The following is an 18,436-nucleotide window of genomic DNA, read 5'->3' as shown; positions in this document are numbered from 1 at the left end:
GACCAATGAGGTAGGCTAAGTAGTTTCACTTCCTGGTTGACACCGGTCATGTGATGTCATCTAATTCAGGGTCATGTTCATTAGGGCACACCATAGTGAAACATTCTAAAACATTAACAGAAATTGAAAACAAGTCCAGGTAGTCCCTTCACGTTAGTCTTTTCTCCCATTTGGTGTCTAATGAACATGACCCAGGACACTCACTGGTGCTCAAAGGTCTTTTGAGGGCTGATGTGGCATTTCTCTCCAACTGAAATCACACAAACATGCATTAACAATTCACAGTCATGACTCAACTCCAACGTTGTTATAAAACAGGGCTCTGTACAAACTTACAGTTAAGGCATAAGGTTTTTCAAAAGCTTTTGACTAGAGATGTTCTTGTCAGTTTATTTTATACTCTCCAAGAAAACACATCTCTTCACATGTCATCAAGGTTTTGTAACAACGCCACTATTTCTCATTCTGTGAATGGAAAAGACGTCAGAATGATACAGGAGAGAGAGACACATCGGTTGTGCGTTGGTATAATTAGGGGCAAAGTGAAGAACGCAGAGGAGACAGCTCAGTTAGCTGCCTGCCACATTCAATACATCAGAAACGTAGAAATAAAATGAACAGAATGGGTCGACCTCATAAAAAAAAAATCATTGACTGTCAGCAATACTGTACATGTGTTGAGTCAGGTCGAAAACGCAGCATACTGCACAGTACCAACACAAAATCCATATCTTGTTTGGTCATCAACATCTTACATGTGCCCATTCTAATCATTGTATTTCTATACCTCATCTTTTCATCCAGCCAAAACTCTATACTAGCTCACTCTCATCTGTCCCATGGCATTAGTCCACTGCACACACTGATTTGTAGCGCTCTAGCATTAGCGTCACCACACAGACAACTCATGGGCTGCGTTTAGACAGGCAGCCAAATTCTGATATTTTTCACTAAATTTCTTTTGACCAGATCAGCTCTGAAAAAGATCTGATTGGTCCAAATAGCAATGTGAAAAACAGGCAGGCCAATTCTGATCTGTCTAAATGCAGCCCAAGCTCAATCTGCACGACACACTCTCTTCCACCAGTACTTCAGAGCCACCACACATAACTCAAGACACCAGAGCATTACCCTCAAATAGCTGTGTCAACGCAGTTTAAAAGCCTGGTGAATAAAAACTCTTTATTATATATCTATACACATGTAAATTAACAATATTAATTTTCAATAAATACTCTGGTGGCCGTGTGATCACTCACGTACATCATCATAATACTTTAAAAGTCCTTTCTGAAAATAAAATGGAAAGTAGGTAAGCGCCGGATAAGATTTTTTTTGTAAATTGCATAGAAAAATGAGTGAAGCGTAAATCACTTTATCAGTTCACTTGGTTGAGGCAGGGAACGGTAGGAGAGGCTTTTCAAAAAGCAGCAGTAACAGCAGCCTGCCAATATGAACTAGGGCTGGGGACTCCCTCTATAGGTCAGACGATGTCGACTCCACCATCTCAGAGAGGACAGATTTAAAGTAGCCATCGGTGTGGTATGTGTTTCAATAGCCCACAACACACATCTGATTATGCCCTGCCTTCAAATATCAACCTTCACCAAGACGTCATCCACCTAAGCCGTCAGATCTTGCATCATGGCAGATCATTGACCATCAATCTTCTGTTGAGCACACCCTTGATGATGTCACACCTCAAGACCTTATGGAGATCCATCTTTTCAGGATTGCTTGCCCACTCTGTAGCTCGGTCAATCTCAATCAGGCCTCAATTCATTGAGACAAATTAAAATGCAATATCAAACTTTGTACTTAAATCTTAGACTGCTGGGGGACCCATTTTCAGAGGGGCTGGGGGGGATTCCCAACTGAAAAGTGGAAAGCATTTTCAACATGGTGGAAAGAGGAAAAGTAGCTTCAGAAACAGGAAGCTGAATGGAGAAAGAGTGTGGAAGAGAAAACAACCAAAGAAAAAGTGCTGTTGATCCCAGCTGATGCAAAGTCGAGAAAGGCAGGCTGGGAAAAACTGTCGGTCGGTGGCCTTGTTCTTTGTCTATCCCTCCCTCCTTCCATTGTTCTCTCCCTTTCGCCAGGGAATACTGATAGGTACATCCTTGGCATGATTGGTCAGTTCATCTCCCCTCCATGAGCAAGTCTCTAGGGCAGTGCCAATCAAAGTCCTCTGCCAGCAGGCGGGTATCACCGGAACTCGTAGATGGGCATACTGTGTTCCTGGACATGGGTGAGGTTTAACGACTGGTACCTGAAAGGGAACAAGGGGACCAAGAATGAGCAGCTAGCCAGTAGCCACATCCCTGTATGTTCACATCAGATCAGCACACAAAACAACTGGTACAGAACCTAACTATCTACTAAAGATGTATTAACATGACCTAGTATGCTTAGTACCAGCAACTATCAAAATATGTACTCAATCTGAATATCCCAAAGAGCCAAACTGTACAGTGCATCTATCAGATTTGAACAAGCCATCTAAAATATTGACACTCCAGTGTGTTTGCATCCCAAATAGCATCCTATTCTCTATATAGTGCACTACTTTGACCAGGGCCCATAGGGTACCATTTGGGACCCAAACTATGTACCATTCAGAGCTTCTGTGGTAGTAGTAGCCTTCAATGGTGGCTGTGGACTTCTGGAAGCAGATATAGTAGAAACCAGCGAAGGACGCCCCACTGATGTCTTTAATGGTGTGGTCCGGGACCAGGAACTGCTCCTGTGAGGGAGAGAACAAGAAAACAAAACAGTCACTAGATGGACATGTTAGAAAGGACAAGAGACAGAGGAAGGATTCAAGTACATACAGGGAGAGAGAAAGAGAGATCAATGGAACATCAGGTGATAATGGACTCACCTTCCACCTCATAAAGACAAAGTCACTGTTCTTCAGCTCTTCGTAATCAAAGTCGTCCAAGTTGAAGCTCTTTGCATACTGATAAAAAGCCTGAAACTTACCCTGGAAAGAAACAAAACAAATGTTTTAGTTGTACTTTTTCTCAAAGACAATTAAAAACTGAAATACAATACTGAATCCAATAAGTGTTTGTTAAAAAGAAGGAACACCAAATGACTACGCTTTAATGGGAATATGAACTGAATGACATCGAGAGCTTCAAATAAATACCCAGTGCTTGCGGTCCACATCTTCGTCGGCGTCCCACTTCCTGGTTAAAAAGGGCCTCTTTCTACTGATGATCTCTCCTGCGAAGAACGTTGTAAGAGTGGGATACTCCTGCGAGGATCAGAAACAAAACGTGGTGAGAGTGGGATACTCCTACGAGGATCAGAAACAAAACGTGGTGAGAGTGGGATACTCCTGCGAGGATCAGAAACAAAACGTGGTGAGAGTGGGATACTCCTGCGAGGATCAGAAACAAAACGTGGTGAGAGTGGGATACTCCTGCGAGGATCAGAAACAGAACGTGGTGAGAGTGGGATACTCCTGCGAGGATCAGAAACAGAACGTGGTGAGAGTGGGATACTCCTGCGAGGATCAGAAACAGAACGTGGTGAGAGTGGGATACTCCTGCAAGGATCAGAAACAGACTAAGAGCTGGGTTCATTAGTGAACACCGTAGCTAATCTTTTTGTTTATTGGACAAGTTCAGGTAAGTCCCTTGCCGTTTGCTTTGGTTCCTAGAGAATTAGAGACTACGACCATGTTTCCTTCTCCGTAAGGACTTTCACTAACAAAAGAGTGTTTTAGTTATAGACGGCACTCACTTTATGTTTTAAATTTAACTAGGCAAGTCAGTTAAGAACAAATTCTTATTTACAATGACGGCCTATCCCAGCCAAACCCTAACGAAGCTGGGGAAATTGTGTGCCGCACTATGGGACTCCCAATCACAGCCGGTTGTGAAACAGCCGTTCTTACAGTCACACACATAACAGTTGTCCAACAAAGTAGGTAAATATTACCAATTATGTTCTGGGTATAGACCTGAATACATGGATCTAGCTGTGCTCCCACTTACCATTACCATAATCTGACTCTACAGTCATGGTTACCAAGGTTCCTTTAGGAAGGGTTTCTGGCTGGAACACATGCTGGTGCAGTGACAAATTAAGTGTCACACACAGGAATGCCATCAATAACAAACAGCAATGCCTTTTTCATATTCATTAGGCAACAAACAGAAGAACATAAAAACTCAAACTGGGAGGGACAACCTCAACGTGTTTCTTTTTCCGTTGCAAAATAATTTGCTGCGGTGTGTCCGATTGAATACGACCCAACTCACTGTAACACTATGCCAAGGTGCCAGATCAGTGGTAGGTAGCACCTTGTTAAGTAAACAAAGTGCACTATTTCCCTGAGCATTCCCTTTGAGTCACTCACAACTAATTCTCTAGGAAAAGGAGGTGAACGGAGCCAGAGTAGGGATCTGTATAATTTACAAGGAGAGTGGGAAGAGCCCTGATATTTAGTGTTGCCAGTGAGAGAAAGTGCACAGCAATCACATTTTGTACCACACACCCTCTGAATTGTAGACATTGCTGTAAACAGACAATGCAGGCAGAGAGCTGCAGCACACAGGCCTGTTCTTTGACTGTCTGCACCATTTGAGGCAGTCAGTCAGGCAGTCAGTCAATACATCCATGTAAGATTAAACATCCAAATACAGTATACAGTGCTCAGACAAGACACTTTTGCAACGTAACAGATAGGCCTTCATACTGGTGTTACAAATTGGTCAATAGCTGGCTCTGGCTTGTTGTTTAGCATGTTGTCATAATGCATGCCAGTTTCACGTTGGTTGGTTGTACCAGTATACATTTTAATTGGGGCTGGAAAGCCACATTGCACTTGGCTTACACTGACCCCTGCCATGATAAGTTCCCAAAAGGGGCTTAAAGACCCATGACAACATCATCACTCATTGCATGGTAGAAGTACACTGTATCTGACCCAGTTCTGCACCACTTTACCTCAGTTAGGCCTTTGATCTTCAGGTAACCACACAGATAAGAGTCCTCCATGGTCACATGCTGCAGGAGACAAACAATCTCACAATGAGTGGTATTCAAGTGCAGTGGTCACAATGTCAGTGTGTGTACAACAAGAACCCATCAGGTGCCTTCACAAATGACAACCAGGCTATTAACGAGTTCAGATATTTTCAGCGGTTTTGTCAAATGAATGAGCAGGCCTATTCAATAGTCAGTGGTCTGTGAATCTGGGCAAACACCAATGAAAATGCTGAACGCTAGCCACCTATGTCATTTAGCAACTAGGCCATATGTTAACATACATCAAGCATGTTAATGCCAGTATTCATATATCCAAATGTTTGCATAAACAAAATGTTCATCTCACTGCCAGTTAGCTGGCTGTTCTCTCTCGACAACCCTAGGGGGCCCAAGAGGGCTTACTAACATTTACAGTCGATTTGAATGGGCCATCTAGCTGCTAACTACAGATTGCTTGCTGTCAAGCTTGTTAAACTAGTTTGTTTGCTAACTAGCTAGTTCACCTGGTTAGTTTGCTAAATTGGTTGCTTGTCAGTGGTGGTTGGCAGTCAGTAACGTTAGCAGCAGTGACAAGACAACCTTACATGGTCAGCTAGTAAACATGCCATCCATTATACCAAGCTTCTTAAAAGCAAGAGTATTTACCTGCAAAACGACCTCCACATCATACGAGTTTCCTTTGCTCTTCTGATGTCCTCGAAACTGTGAACCGCTGTACAGCAGCGAAGTAGCTACCCCGGGCTGGTGCGTGTTGATCGGCGGAGGAGGGATAAGAGAGGCCGAGGATGTACGGGCCGCACTGCTGCAGCACTCAGCTCGAACAGGCATGATGAGCGCTAATGCGTGCGTATCCCCGACTGCAACAGTCATGAACCACAGACTGAGGAAGCTCTTAATATGGAGAGGGGCTACTGACCAGTAGTATCTAGAAGCCTGACACTTTACTATACTCCTCCCCGGCCCTAGGATAGCTCACTCTGGACGTGTACTGGCTTTAAGAGAACGTCAACGTTTCTTTAGACGACTCAGAATAACCCTATTTGATTGGCTGGACATGTGCACTCCTCATTTGAACGGAAACGTAATTGGATAGTCTTCGGAAATGCATTCTTGGATATGTAGTTGCACATTTGCACGCTACTTTCCACTAAAACATATCCATATGAATGATCAGCGTTCTTACAGTTTTGTACTAAGGTGGAAAACGTATATATTTGGACCCTACTTTCTATTCGTTCTGAAATGTATTATAGAATACAACGATTATAATCTAAACATAACAACATGTTTCGTTGAATGGTTTTGGTTGGGTGTTGATGGTTATGCATGGTTAGTGTATCTCGCACGCACGCACGCGCACACAACACACACACAGTAGATGGCAGAGTTGTCCTAGAGAGTTGAAATATGAACCAGTTAGGAATAGACAAACATTTCTTCCTGTTTCTGGAAATGAACACAAGGGAAATAACACTGAGGATTCATTAAAATAATTAACTTCATTTTGACACAATTCAATGTTCTTATAATCCAGGTTAATGGAAATAAGTAAGTATGAAAATAAGGACATTTGCTGTATGCCTGAGGCTTGTCTGTGAGGCTTGAATCTGTGTTAGGATGGTTTCTTCTGCTATATTTCCTTTCCCCTCTTCTTAATCAATGGTGCTCATGTTGCATCTCATCCAGCTGATCCCTAACGTAGTCAATGTAGTTGTGAATCTCTGAGATGCGCTTGCGATTCCGCTTCACCTCTTCATCTTGTACCTGCATGGACAGGTGAATAAGAGACAAAACAACAACAAATGAAAAGGTATTCTTCATGGTGGAAAACTGTAAACTGTCATACTGAGTGTTTGTGGCAATGCCTTGCCTTCCCCATAGAAATACAATCTGTCATCCTATTTCAACTCATTCCCCATAGAAATACAATCTATGTCATCCTATTTCTATGCATTCCCCTGCCTACCGATTTCATCAGAGCACTCATCCAGCTGTTGCAGGACGTCATCAGCTCGTCCTCACGGTTGTCGATCTTCATCAGGTGGGTGTCGTGGGAGGCGCTGACTGCATTGATCACTGTGTCCTTGTCTACAAACAGCTGCATGGGGGGGACAGACAGACACTGTGTAACACAGATGAATGATGCAGGCTGAAATTACCCCAAGACACTGATCTTGGGTCAGTTTTTCATTCTCAACATAATGGGCAAGGTTAGGATTGAGGGAGGGAAAGCTGATCCGAAATCTGTACCTAGGGGAAACTTCACCATGGCACCAGTGGGATCAAAATACTGCTGAGTGCCAAGGGGGAAAGTGCTGCTGAGGTGCTACAGATCTTAATTTGACCCTGCTTCTCACAACAAGAAAACAGGAAATATTAATTATGTGGATTATAATGAATCTCCATTTTTTGTTTTGGTAGACTTTTTTTTTGTTAGGGCAATTACAAACTTTAGAAGACTTTTTAAACCTTGAATACCCTACAATATGAATTTTCTGCTGCGCCGGTATATTGTCTGTGACAACAGACTAATTAAATTAAGATAGCAGATCTGTAGTTTCAATAGCAGTGACAATGGAAATGTTGTCAGAGAAGTGAGGGTGGAAAAGCAGTAAGAACAGAATACAGTTGGACTGTGTGCAGGTTGTTTGAGTGCAATATGGATGAGCATGTACACATACAATATTAAATCAAATTTTAATTGTCACATGCTTCGTAAATGACAGTGAAATGCTTCCCAACAATGCAGAATACAATATGAGTGTGGAAGTGTGTGTGTGGCAAATGTGCGCGTGTGTGGAAGTGTTATGTGCAAGTGAGTGTGTTCAGTGCATTCTGAAAGTATTCAGACCTCTTGACTTTATCCATATTTTGTTATGTTACAGCCTTATTCTGAAATGGATTAAGTAAATAAAAAATCCTCATCAATCTACACGCAATACCCCATAATGACAAAGCAAACATTTAGCAAATGTATAAAAAATAAAACACAGAAATACCGATTTATATAAGTATTCAGACCCTTTAATATGAGACTCGAAATTGACCTCAGGTACATCCTGTTTCCACTGATCATCCTTGAGATGTTTCTTCAAGTTGATTGGAGTCCACCTGTGGTAAATTCAATTGATTGGACTTGATTTGGAAAGGCACATACCAGTCTATATAAGGTCCCACAGTTGACAGTGCATGTCACAGCAAAAACCAAGCCATGAGGTCGAAGGACTTGTCCGTAGAGCTCAGAGACAGGATTTTGTCGAGGCACAGATCTGGGGTGTGTACCAAAAAATGTTGGCAGCATTGAAGGTCCCCAAGAACAGAGCGGCCATCATTTTTAAATGGAAGAAATTTGGAACCACCAAGACTCTTCCTAGAGCTGGCCGCCTGGACAAACTGAGCAATCAGGGGACAAGGGCCTTGGTCAGGGAGGTGACCAAGAACCCGATGGTCACTCTGGCAGAGCTCCAGAGTTCCTCTGTGGAGATGGGAGAAGCTTCCAGAAGGACAACCATCTCTGCAGCACTCCATCAATCAGGCCTTTATGGTAAAGAGGCCAGACGGAAGCCACTCCTCAGTAAAAGGCACATGACAGCCCACTTGGAGTTTGCCAAAAGGCACCTAAAGGACTCTCAGACCATGAGAAACAAGAACTCTTTGACCTGAAAGCCAAGCGTCACGTCTGGAGGAAACCTGGCACCATCCCTACAGTGAAACATGATTGGTGGCAACATCATGATGTGGGGATGTTTTTCAGAGGCAGGGACTGGTAGACTAGTCAGGATCGAGGAAAAGATGAACGGAGCAAAGTATAGAGAGATCCTTGATGAAAACCTGCTCCAGTGCGCTAAGGACCTCAGACTGGGGAGAAGGCTCACCTTCCAACAGGACAACGACCCTAAGTACACAGCCAAGACAACGCAGGAGTGGCTTCGGGACAAGTCTCTGAATGTCCTTGAGTGGCCCAGCCAGAGCCCGGACTTGAACTCGATCAAATATCTCTGGAAAGACCTGAAAATAGCTGTGCAACGACGCTCCCCATCCAACCTGACAGAGCTTGAGAGGATCTGTCTAAAAACCTGTTTTTGCTTTGTCATTATGGAATATTGTGTGTAGATTGATGAGGGGAAAAAATATTTTAATCAATTTTAGAATAAGGCTGTAACATAACAAAATGTGGAAAGAGTCAAGCAGTCTGAATACTTCTGAATACGGTCTGAAAGCGCTGTCTGTGTTGGAGTATCAGTGTAAGTATGTGTGAGTGTGTGGGTAGAGTCCAGTGTGTGTGCATAGAGTCAAAAATAGTTAGTGCAAAAAGGGTCAATGCAGATAGTCCAGGTAGCTATTTGGTAAACTATTTAGCAGTCTAATGGCTTGGGGGTAGGAGCCCTTTGATCACAGACTTGGCACTCTCTTTGACAATATTTGAAAATGTTTGTGGAGATAAGAGACAGGGTTGAGAGAGGGGTAGGGAAACACTATTTAGACTGAGTCTCAAATAGCCACCTATTTCACATATAGTACACTACTTTTGACCATGGCCTGTAGGATTTGCTGTAGACACAGGGACTTTCTGACACTGACCATTCGGACATCATCTGGCATATCCTCCTCCAGCTCATTCTTGGCCACTCGCTCCAGGGTTGCCACAGCGATTTCCAGTAGCTTCTCGTGATGGTGGTTCTCTAAGTCTCGGCACTGGGCGAAAGTGGGTCTGTGTCAAGGAAACTTTGTCTGACACTGTACACTGTATATCAAGCGTGTCAGAGGAGGAGTGCTGATCTAGGATCAGGTCCTCCCTGTCCATGTCATCTTATTAATTGGAAAACTGATCCTAAATCAGCACTTTAACTCTGAGGCGCTTGGTACATACAGACCCTGATTTGAATAACTGCATCAGTGCACTGCAACACCATTATAATACACATGCAACGTTTAGTTATATTGAAATAAATACCTAAGGTAGAAAAGGATATATTCCTTGAACAACTTCAATGAATCCTGCAACCATGTCTGAAATGTTCCTCTCAAAATCTTTGATTATGTCCTATATAAAAAAAAAGGAGAATAGTTATTGACATATGAATAACGTATCTCAAATTGAAATGTGTGTTTTGATATCAAATGGAAAATTAAAATTAATTAATTAACCACCCCAAACATTCTTCTATAAATGAGAGTTTTCATATGAACTCTTGCACGTGTACTATAATATACATCAACCGTGCGTGCACACACACACACACACACACACACACACACACACACACACACACACACACACACACACACACACACACACACACACACACACACACACACACACACACACACACACACACAGGAATAATTGATTTTCTCAAGGTGTGGAAAATGCTGTACCCAAAGATAAGGCGAATGACTTCTATATTTAAAGGTTTAATAGACAGACAGACAGACATATGCATATGGGGAGACAGACATGTTCCTCTGAGAGCTTTGTAGCAATCTGCCAACTTTCTCAAGGGCAGTAAAGCATAAATACTCTTGCTTATCTGTTGGTTCTCCAAGTGTTCCGGGCCCCTGTTCACAACATAAATCAAGGTTGTCGAGACCACTTGGGTCAGAGTGAGCCGCATATTAGACATTTCTGTCATTTGAAACTCCCGATGGCTGAATTTATAGCTATTGGCACTTGGCCTCAGGGAGATCACCCAGAGGTCACCTAGGATAACAGTTTCTGCATTATGGGGCCTCCTAACTACAGGTCTTCATGGGCCAAAAGAAGTTGGACCTGTTCTGATATGGACCTTGGGCTTTCCCACCTGTACCCAATATGCATACATAAAAAATAAAAAAAAGTTAAAAAAAAATATGGAGACCCATTTTTTAAGCGTCTTTATTAACCGGAGCTGATAAAGCGCGAGAGGAGGAAGAGAAAGGTGCCACTGAGAGGGAGTGACACAGGGAGCTGGGAGGGAGAGACAACAGAAAGCAACCAACCAACAAGCCAAAACGCACTATAGTAAACAAATAGCTGCCATAGCTAGATTATTTATCATCCAATATGATTACACAGTACCTGTTTTGACTGCATCAAACCTTGAGAAGCTAGCTAGTTAAGTTAGCTAACATTAGCTAGCTAGGGTAATTGAGGATGCAGTACATGCGCTTTCTCATCCTTTTTAAAATGTATTTTATTTTGAAATTGCATTGTTGGTTAGAGCCTGTAAGTAAGCATTTCACTGCAAGGTCCATCTTCCAATGATTACATATCTCCTAACTTTTGCCACACACAGAGCCTATATGACTGTAGCCTATTGACGCTTTGATGACTAATGATTGGTCAACAACAACACCTGCAGCAGTCACGTTCGGCTCTGTACGGGTCCTTCCAGACAAGTCAGTTAAAATGACACAGACCCAAGGCCTCCCGAGTGGCACAGCTCTCTAAGGCACTGCTTCGCAGTGCTTGAGGCTTAATTACAGACCCGGGTTTGATCCCAGGCTGTCACAGCCAGCCATGACCGGGAGCGTGGTCTGGGTTAGGGGAGGTTTGGCTGGCCTGGATTTCCTTGTCCAATCTCGGTCTAGCAACTCCTTGTGGCGGCCGGGCAACTTTGGACGTCAGCTGGACAGTGTTTCCTCCGACACATTGGTGTGGTTGGCTTCCGGGTCAAGAAGCAGTGCGGCTTGACAGGGTCGTGTTTTGGAGGACGCATAGCTCTCGACCTTTGTCTCTCCCGAGTCTGTAGGGGAGTTGCAGCGATGGGACAAGACTGTAAACAACAATTGGATATCACGAAATTGGGGAGTAAAAGGGGTCAAAGTAAAAAAAGAAGTAAAAAGTAAAAAAAGGACACATACCAGAGACCCGAGACAATCATATGAGATCCGACCCAGACCCATGACATTATTTAGAATTCTGGATCCGCCCCTAATCGGGTATCTTGGATTGGTACAGGTGGATCCGTAAAAACCTATACTCCTAACCTCTTAGAAGTTATTCAGTTCAGATTTAAGGGCAGCCAAGAATGTAGATCTTAACTCTGGGATATGTTGGACGGTAGCGTCCCACCTCGCCAACAGCCAGTGAAAGTGCAGGGCGCTTAATTATACATAATACATAATTAAAATTCCTCAAGCATACAAGTATTTTACACCATTTTAAAGATAACATTCTCGTTAATCCAGCCACAGTGTCTGATTTCAAAAAAGGCTTTACAGCGAAAGCACCAGGTTAGGTCACCACCAAGTCACAGAAAAACACAGCCATTTTTCCAGCCAAAGAGGAGTCACAAAAAGCACAGATAGAGATAAAATGAATCGCTAACCTTTGATCATCTTCATCAAATGACACTCATAGGACTTCATGTTACACAATACATGTATGTTTTGTTCGCTAAAGTGCATATTTATATCAAAAAAATCTCATTTTACATTGGCGCGTTACGTTCAGTAGTTCTAAAACATGCGGTGATTTTGCAGAGAGCCACATCAATTTACAGAAATACTCATCATAAATGTTGATGAAAATACAAGTGTTATACATGGAATTAGAGATATACTTCTCCTTAATGCAACCGCTGTGTCAGATTTCAACAAAAACTTTACGGAAAAGCAAACCATGCAATAATCTGAGTACAGCGTTCAAACAACAAAGCAGCCAAAAAGATATTTGCCATATTGTGCAGTCAACATTAGTCAGAAATAGCATTATAAATATTCACTTACCTTTGATGATCTTCATCAGAATGCACTCCCAGGAATCACAGTTCCACAATAAATGTTTGATTTGTTCGATAAAGTTCATAATTTATGTCCAAATAGCTTCTCTTGTTAGGGCGTTTGGTAAACAAATCCAAACGCGCGTTCAGATCCAGCTGAATGTCGGACGAAAAGTTCAAAAAGTTATATTACAGGTCGTAGAAACATGTCAAACTAAGTATAGAATCAATCTTTAGGATGTTTTTATCATAATTCTTCAATAATGTTCCAACCGGAGAATTCCTATGTCTGTAGAAAAGCAATGGAACGAGAGCTAACTCTCTTGTGACCTCGCGTCACGAGTCTGTAGCACTCAGCCAGACACCTGGCTCAATCCCCTCTCATTCTCTCCCCCTTCATAGTAGAAGCCTCAAACAAAGTTTTAAAGACTGTTGACATCTAGTGGAAGCCTTAGGAAGTGCAATATGACCCCATTTACACCTCAGATTTCCCACTTCCTGGTTGGATTTTTCTCAGGTTTTTGCCTGCCATATGAATTCTGTTATACTCACAGACATCATTCAAACAGTTTTAGAAACTTCAGAATGTTTTCTATCCAATACTACTAATACTATGCATTTATTAGCATCTGGGAAAGAGTAGCATGCAGTTTACTCTGGGCACCTTATTCATTCCAGCTACTCAATACTGCCCCCCTGTCACCAAGAAGTTTTAACAACACACAGACAGACACACACACACACACACCTCCAGCTGGTCGACGAGCTGCAGCTCCTGGGTCATGAGGCTGTCACAGAGCTGGTTGATCTCCTCGCTGCAGTGGTTCAGCTGGGCCTCCAGGAGACGTGCGTCTGTGGCCTGCTGTATCTCAGACATCACCTGGGTGTGTGGCCACGTGGAGATACACAACATTTATGTGTGATTTGCATGATTTTTTTGTGATTTGTAAGATTCATGTACAGTGGATTTGAAACTATAAAAATAGCACCGTTTTTGTTCAACTGTTGCTATCAGGTTTTTTTTCAGCAGTTTGTTAAACCATTATCCAGAGCCATATATTTCAGTAATATTTTTGAATATTGTTCTTATTCTAGACATTCAGTTACAGAGCATTATTTAAATATTTCCCATGTAATATTAATGGGGCGCTAACATAGCTTCCATAGAATTTGAAAGTTTCATGTAAATACATCACAATGCTCCTTCTAGACATTATATTCCACATGTTATTTTAATGCAGCACTACCATGGCTGCCATAGAATGTTGTAGTGTCATGCAAATGCACATCATGCAGAAAACCTCAATTGCCAAACTCTCTAAAGAACATGGCTCTTACATTATCTGTGTGGCCAAGAAGATATTCAGTGCATGTAAATACATTAAATACATAATATTTGTTCCAAAATAATTCAAATGAAATGTATTTTGACACTTATATCCCTCCATAGAGATGGGGCCGATAGGAGTCAGTTGAATTCTATGGGCCATATTCATATTTAGCCTCTGTTGAAGACCATTGTCCAGCCCAAGAACTACATGTACTTTTATATAGTTTTTTAGTATCATTGAGATTATCTGTATAATGAAAAGCGCAAAATAAATTAAATCTATTATTATTATTATAAAGCATCTCAGAGTAGGAGTGCTAATTTTGGATTTTTTAAAACTTTTACATATTGATAAAGGTTGCATGGGCAGGGAAGAACTGTAATTAAAACATTTTCCAATTAGACTTGCCAATTGGTCTACTAATTAAGATTTGTAATCTGCCAGTCTGCGCTGAACTGACGCTCTCAAACAGGACCATTTCACTGTCAGTGCAAGTGAAAGACGGTTTTGACTAGATGGAATGCCGCTAATATCAGAAGTTACTCTTCGTAGCATGTAAGGAGAACCCACGCAGCAGGTTAGGAGAATCAATGTAGCAGGTTAGGAGAATTAGGTTAAGGTTAGGAAAAGCATTAGTGTTAGCAAAAATGCTAAAATTCTCCCCGACGCTACTCGGATATGCAGGTTTTGACATCACTTTGACATTAGCGGCATCCCTTCTTGACATGACCTTAAAAGCTACAGTCCCATGACGCACCTGTCTCCTGGCTTTCTCAAAGTCTGCAGCGATCTGTGCTGCTCTCTGCTGGTTGTCGTCCACGGCTTCTCTGGAACAGTCAAAGAAAGACTTGACCTCGTCTTCCCTCCTGCCGCGCTGTGCCAAGCCAATCTCAAACACCTGTACACACAGCGCCACCAGGTGGCTCTTGTATGTAGGAACAGAGTCAAGGAAGGAGCCTTCGATGCAATTGTAGAATAATCGACTTGTGTTATTTTCCAGTTTTTTTCTCTCCTTGAAATCCCTATCTTACAACAAGATATATCATTCTACTATTATTTCACCTGCCTCTGCTTTTAGCCATCCATCAAATCAAGGGCCAGTTGTCGAAGGGTGAAGGCATGCTCCAAATAGACTGACACTGAGAGAACAGAGTATGGAGAAGGATATGTCTCTAGTAGTACAGACACTCCGGGGAGGTAGGCTAGCTTGGCTGCCTCTGCATCATCTGCGTACATGCTGTCAAACAGATATGGGCCATTCAAGAGCTCCACAAAGGCATCCTGTAAGTAGGGAAGACACACACACACACACACACACACAACAGTAGATGGCAGAGTTACCCAATGATTTCAAGCTCAATGCACACATGGATGTAGAATGTATGCTTTGCTCTGAAATGTAGGTTTTTCGTAGGTTACCCTGTGCAACTGCAGCTCGTCCTCTTGCTCTTGCCTAGCATCCATCGCCCTTCTCTCCTGGGCCTCATTGTGGCGCATCTCCTCAATGGCATACTGGTATTTTCCAAACGCCTGCTCTCGCTACATAAGGAAATACTTCATGTTCAATGCCTGCCCGAATGGTTGGTAGAGAAAATAAAAGTAAGGTATTCATGTATTAATACAAACTAATGGTATATCCAGTGCAGTGCTTGAAGAAAAATGTATAAACTAGACCTTTGGAACTGTTCTTTAAATCTGTGGTTACAATATGGATGGGATGTGTAAGTTGTCAGTTCAGCAGTTTTGCGATTCTGCTTTTAGTATGGTGCTTATTCAGCTGTCTGATTCCCAGGGGAAACGTTTGTAATCCATGACTAACAGTTTTGTAATGCTCTCGTTTTTCATCGATGCTTTAATTCATCAGGACAGGAATGTCCCTGAGCCTAGGCATAAATCTCTTATTTTGTAAGACTTGTGTTTTGTAAGACTTATGGTATGTTGGTGTGGATACAAGCACATATATATACTGTACAACCTTGTCAGCCCATTCGTTCTCCTGTGCCTGTCGCTCTAACGCCAGGGATGTGTTTCTAATAGGTACAGATCTAGGATCAGCTTCCCCTCCCCGATCCTAACCTTAACCATTAGTGGGGGGATTACAAGACTGACCCAATATAAGTGTCAAGGGGCAATTTCACCCTATTCCGTCACTCACTGTTTGTTCATCCAATAGCCTGAAGTCCAAGTAAACCAACTCTGGAAGGTAGGCAGCAACAAAGATCTTGTAGCGGTCCTCTTTGCAGATGGGGTTTCCAGCTAGGTTGAGAGTACGCAGGTTCTTGAACTTTCTGAGGTAGATCACCTGGGAATCAGAGGATATGGTTGATTGCAATTCCTACAGTGTCCAGCAAACATGCAATACCAGCCCATGCAATGAAAATAACATATTTTGTCACAAATATTCTACAGTATACAATTTGAGAGTTTACATTCATAATTTGAAACATAAACAATACATGTATGTAGTGTATGAAAGTTACTCACATTTTCTAACTGAGCCAGGAAGTTGTTCCCAATAGAGAGAACGTGTAGGTTTAGAAGTGTGTCCATGTTCTCAATGACAGAGATTCTGTTGTTGCAGAGACTCAAGTCTTCCAGCTTCACCAGAGTATCCAACCCCTCGATCCCCTCAATGTTATTGAAGGACAGATCTAGAGGAGAAGAGAAGATAGAAAGATAATATTGATAGCTAGGCCATAATAGCCTTGTAACAGTGAAGGGGTTGTCTTTTAGTGACAAACAATATAGTAATCTTGATCTAGCTATATACAGTTTAACACATACATTATCTGTCTAACATTTACTGTATGTGGAACATATTCAGGGTCTGTGAGAGACGGCTTTCTTACCCAGCCATTTCAGATTAGTGAGGCGCCCCAGTCCTTCAATCTTCTCAATGATGTTATTGTCCAGTTGTAGCTTGGTCAGAGACGTGAACTGCCACAGGTGATCAATCTTCAGGATGTCTATGGACAAAAATATAAAAAATACAGACAAAGTAAGGAATAAAAACTATTTCCACTGCAACTATTGCCCTTCTCTCTGTGGATAATGGACATGACATGCCTGCACCAAAAAGTATGCAAATGAATGAAGAACATCAACATCTGTCAAATGTCTTACTCTTGTAGTCCAGGCGCAATTGGGAGACTTCGTCATACTGCATGCCCTCCTCCTTGGCAATCTGCCCAGCCTGGTCTTGAGGGCCTTGCTCCTCCACTGCCTTCTGCAGTAGCTCCTCGTCCACCAAACTGGGCTCTGCGGTATCATATAGCCTGCTCATCCTGCTAATGTCTCTGGATCCCCTGACTCTCTACCCTGTACTGTTACTGTGGAGAGAAGGACAGCGCAATATCAAATGCTGTATTCAATGCCACTGTCTGGCGGTGGTTGTAGGTTTGACAAATGTTTTTCTGATTGATAAACAGTGAGTCTCAGTGTCATCACAATCCTGCCAGGTACGTAGCTTTGTAGAGTTGAGTGGCTGTTTTGCAATAACAAATACACACAAACTGTGTATAATGTATTTATGCTAGGTTAACTGGCTAACGTTAGCTACGGTGGCTAGCTATAAATATTGTAAACAAACGTTTATATAGATAGCTATAATACAGTAACTTAACGTTAGCTAGCTAATAGTAGCTAGTACTTTTTCAGCAGTAACACAACACAACAAGCCAGAGCTGACTAACCTAATTTCTGCTAAATTAAAAAGGTATCAGATTGCTCTCTCTCTCTCTCTCTCACAAGCTGCTGTTTTGAGAGACCACAAGAAAACCAAACAACAAAGTAATTTGAAAATAAATGTATGTTATCAGCCTCATACCTTTCAAACCCACTTCTGCTGCGCAAAGATGTATAATGTTGCCTAGCAACCAGGCAGCAGGACTGGGCTACATGGAACACGGAAACGTTTATAGCTAAACAGTTTTAAACAGTTTCACAGAGGATACAGTTGCTATATGCGATATGCACTATGCGAACCAATGTAAGCATTACTATTTATTTGTGAATATTATGTACTTAAATTACAATTATTAGAATCAAGGGAATCATAAATGTTTATCTCTTCTAGCCAGGGTCAGCGCTGTATTGGTCAGGATTTCCTGAAATATGCATTGTACAGTTTATCTAGCTAGTTTATCCCATCGAGTGCAGTATGTTAGAAATTATCAGGATATTCAGAATCAATTCACTCAAACAACAACAATAGTTTGATAGTACAGATTGTATGGAAACGTTTAAAGTAATTTCCCCAAACAACAATACTTTATTGTTAATATTAATATATCTTTTTTAAATGTAACCTTTATTTAACTTGGAAAGTAAGTTAAGAACACATTATTATGTACAATGACGGCCTACACCGGCCAAACCCGGACGACGCTGGGCCAATTGTGC

The 18,436-nt window shown here is 42.0% G+C and overlaps 3 protein-coding genes across 3 annotated transcripts in view; 1 reads left to right on the top strand and 2 right to left on the bottom strand.

Moving 5' to 3' along the window:
* Positions 1-350: 350 nt before the first annotated feature.
* On the bottom strand, positions 351-6,038 carry LOC109878910 (glucose-induced degradation protein 4 homolog). Its single transcript, XM_020471116.2, has 6 exons — positions 5,647-6,038; positions 4,960-5,019; positions 3,152-3,259; positions 2,882-2,983; positions 2,613-2,743; positions 351-2,269 (listed from the first exon to the last, which is right to left on the bottom strand). Exons 1-6 carry the CDS (start codon positions 5,869-5,871, stop codon positions 2,206-2,208), a joined length of 690 nt encoding a protein of 229 aa, XP_020326705.2. The 5' UTR covers positions 5,872-6,038; the 3' UTR covers positions 351-2,205.
* A 447-nt stretch (positions 6,039-6,485) lies between these two features.
* On the bottom strand, positions 6,486-17,928 carry LOC109878908 (dynein regulatory complex subunit 3). The gene is made up of 13 exons (XM_031818459.1): positions 17,862-17,928; positions 17,159-17,364; positions 16,885-17,001; positions 16,520-16,686; positions 16,191-16,337; positions 15,455-15,574; positions 15,204-15,316; positions 14,793-14,967; positions 13,453-13,584; positions 9,975-10,045; positions 9,583-9,706; positions 6,968-7,099; positions 6,486-6,765 (listed from the first exon to the last, which is right to left on the bottom strand). The coding sequence occupies exons 2-13, from the start codon at positions 17,316-17,318 to the stop codon at positions 6,658-6,660; spliced, it is 1,566 nt and encodes a 521-aa protein (XP_031674319.1). The 5' UTR covers positions 17,319-17,364; positions 17,862-17,928; the 3' UTR covers positions 6,486-6,657.
* tom1l2a (target of myb1 like 2 membrane trafficking protein a) overlaps positions 17,911-18,436 on the top strand; it is a 45,436-nt gene continuing 44,910 nt past the window's right edge. Inside the window, exon 1 of the mRNA XM_031818457.1 lies at positions 17,911-18,023. The gene's annotated coding sequence lies outside the window, so the exon portion shown is untranslated. The remainder of the gene's footprint in view (positions 18,024-18,436) is intronic.

This window comes from Oncorhynchus kisutch, unplaced genomic scaffold (assembly GCF_002021735.2).
Source record: "Oncorhynchus kisutch isolate 150728-3 unplaced genomic scaffold, Okis_V2 scaffold1402, whole genome shotgun sequence".
Lineage (NCBI taxonomy): Eukaryota > Metazoa > Chordata > Actinopteri > Salmoniformes > Salmonidae > Oncorhynchus > Oncorhynchus kisutch.
The sequence above is the reverse complement of the archived record's forward strand: the minus strand, read 5'-3'. Positions and strand labels throughout refer to the sequence as shown.

Bases quoted from the DNA above. Each gene is read 5' to 3' on its own strand.
- LOC109878910 (XM_020471116.2), bottom strand. From the start codon at position 5,871: ATGACTGTTGCAGTCGGGGATACGCACGCATTAGCGCTCATCATGCCT. The intron at 5,020-5,646 runs GTAAATACTCTT...TGTCTCCTGCAG, and splicing joins ATGTGGAGGTCGTTTTGCAG to CATGTGACCATGGAGGACTC. The intron at 2,744-2,881 runs GTGAGTCCATTA...TCTCCCTCACAG, and splicing joins TTGTCTTTATGAGGTGGAAG to GAGCAGTTCCTGGTCCCGGA.
- LOC109878908 (XM_031818459.1), bottom strand. From the start codon at position 17,318: ATGAGCAGGCTATATGATACCGCAGAGCCCAGTTTGGTGGACGAGGAG. The intron at 17,002-17,158 runs GTAAGACATTTG...TTTTGTCCATAG, and splicing joins ATTGCGCCTGGACTACAAGA to ACATCCTGAAGATTGATCAC. The intron at 6,766-6,967 runs GTAGGCAGGGGA...CTGTCCATGCAG, and splicing joins TGAGTGCTCTGATGAAATCG to GTACAAGATGAAGAGGTGAA.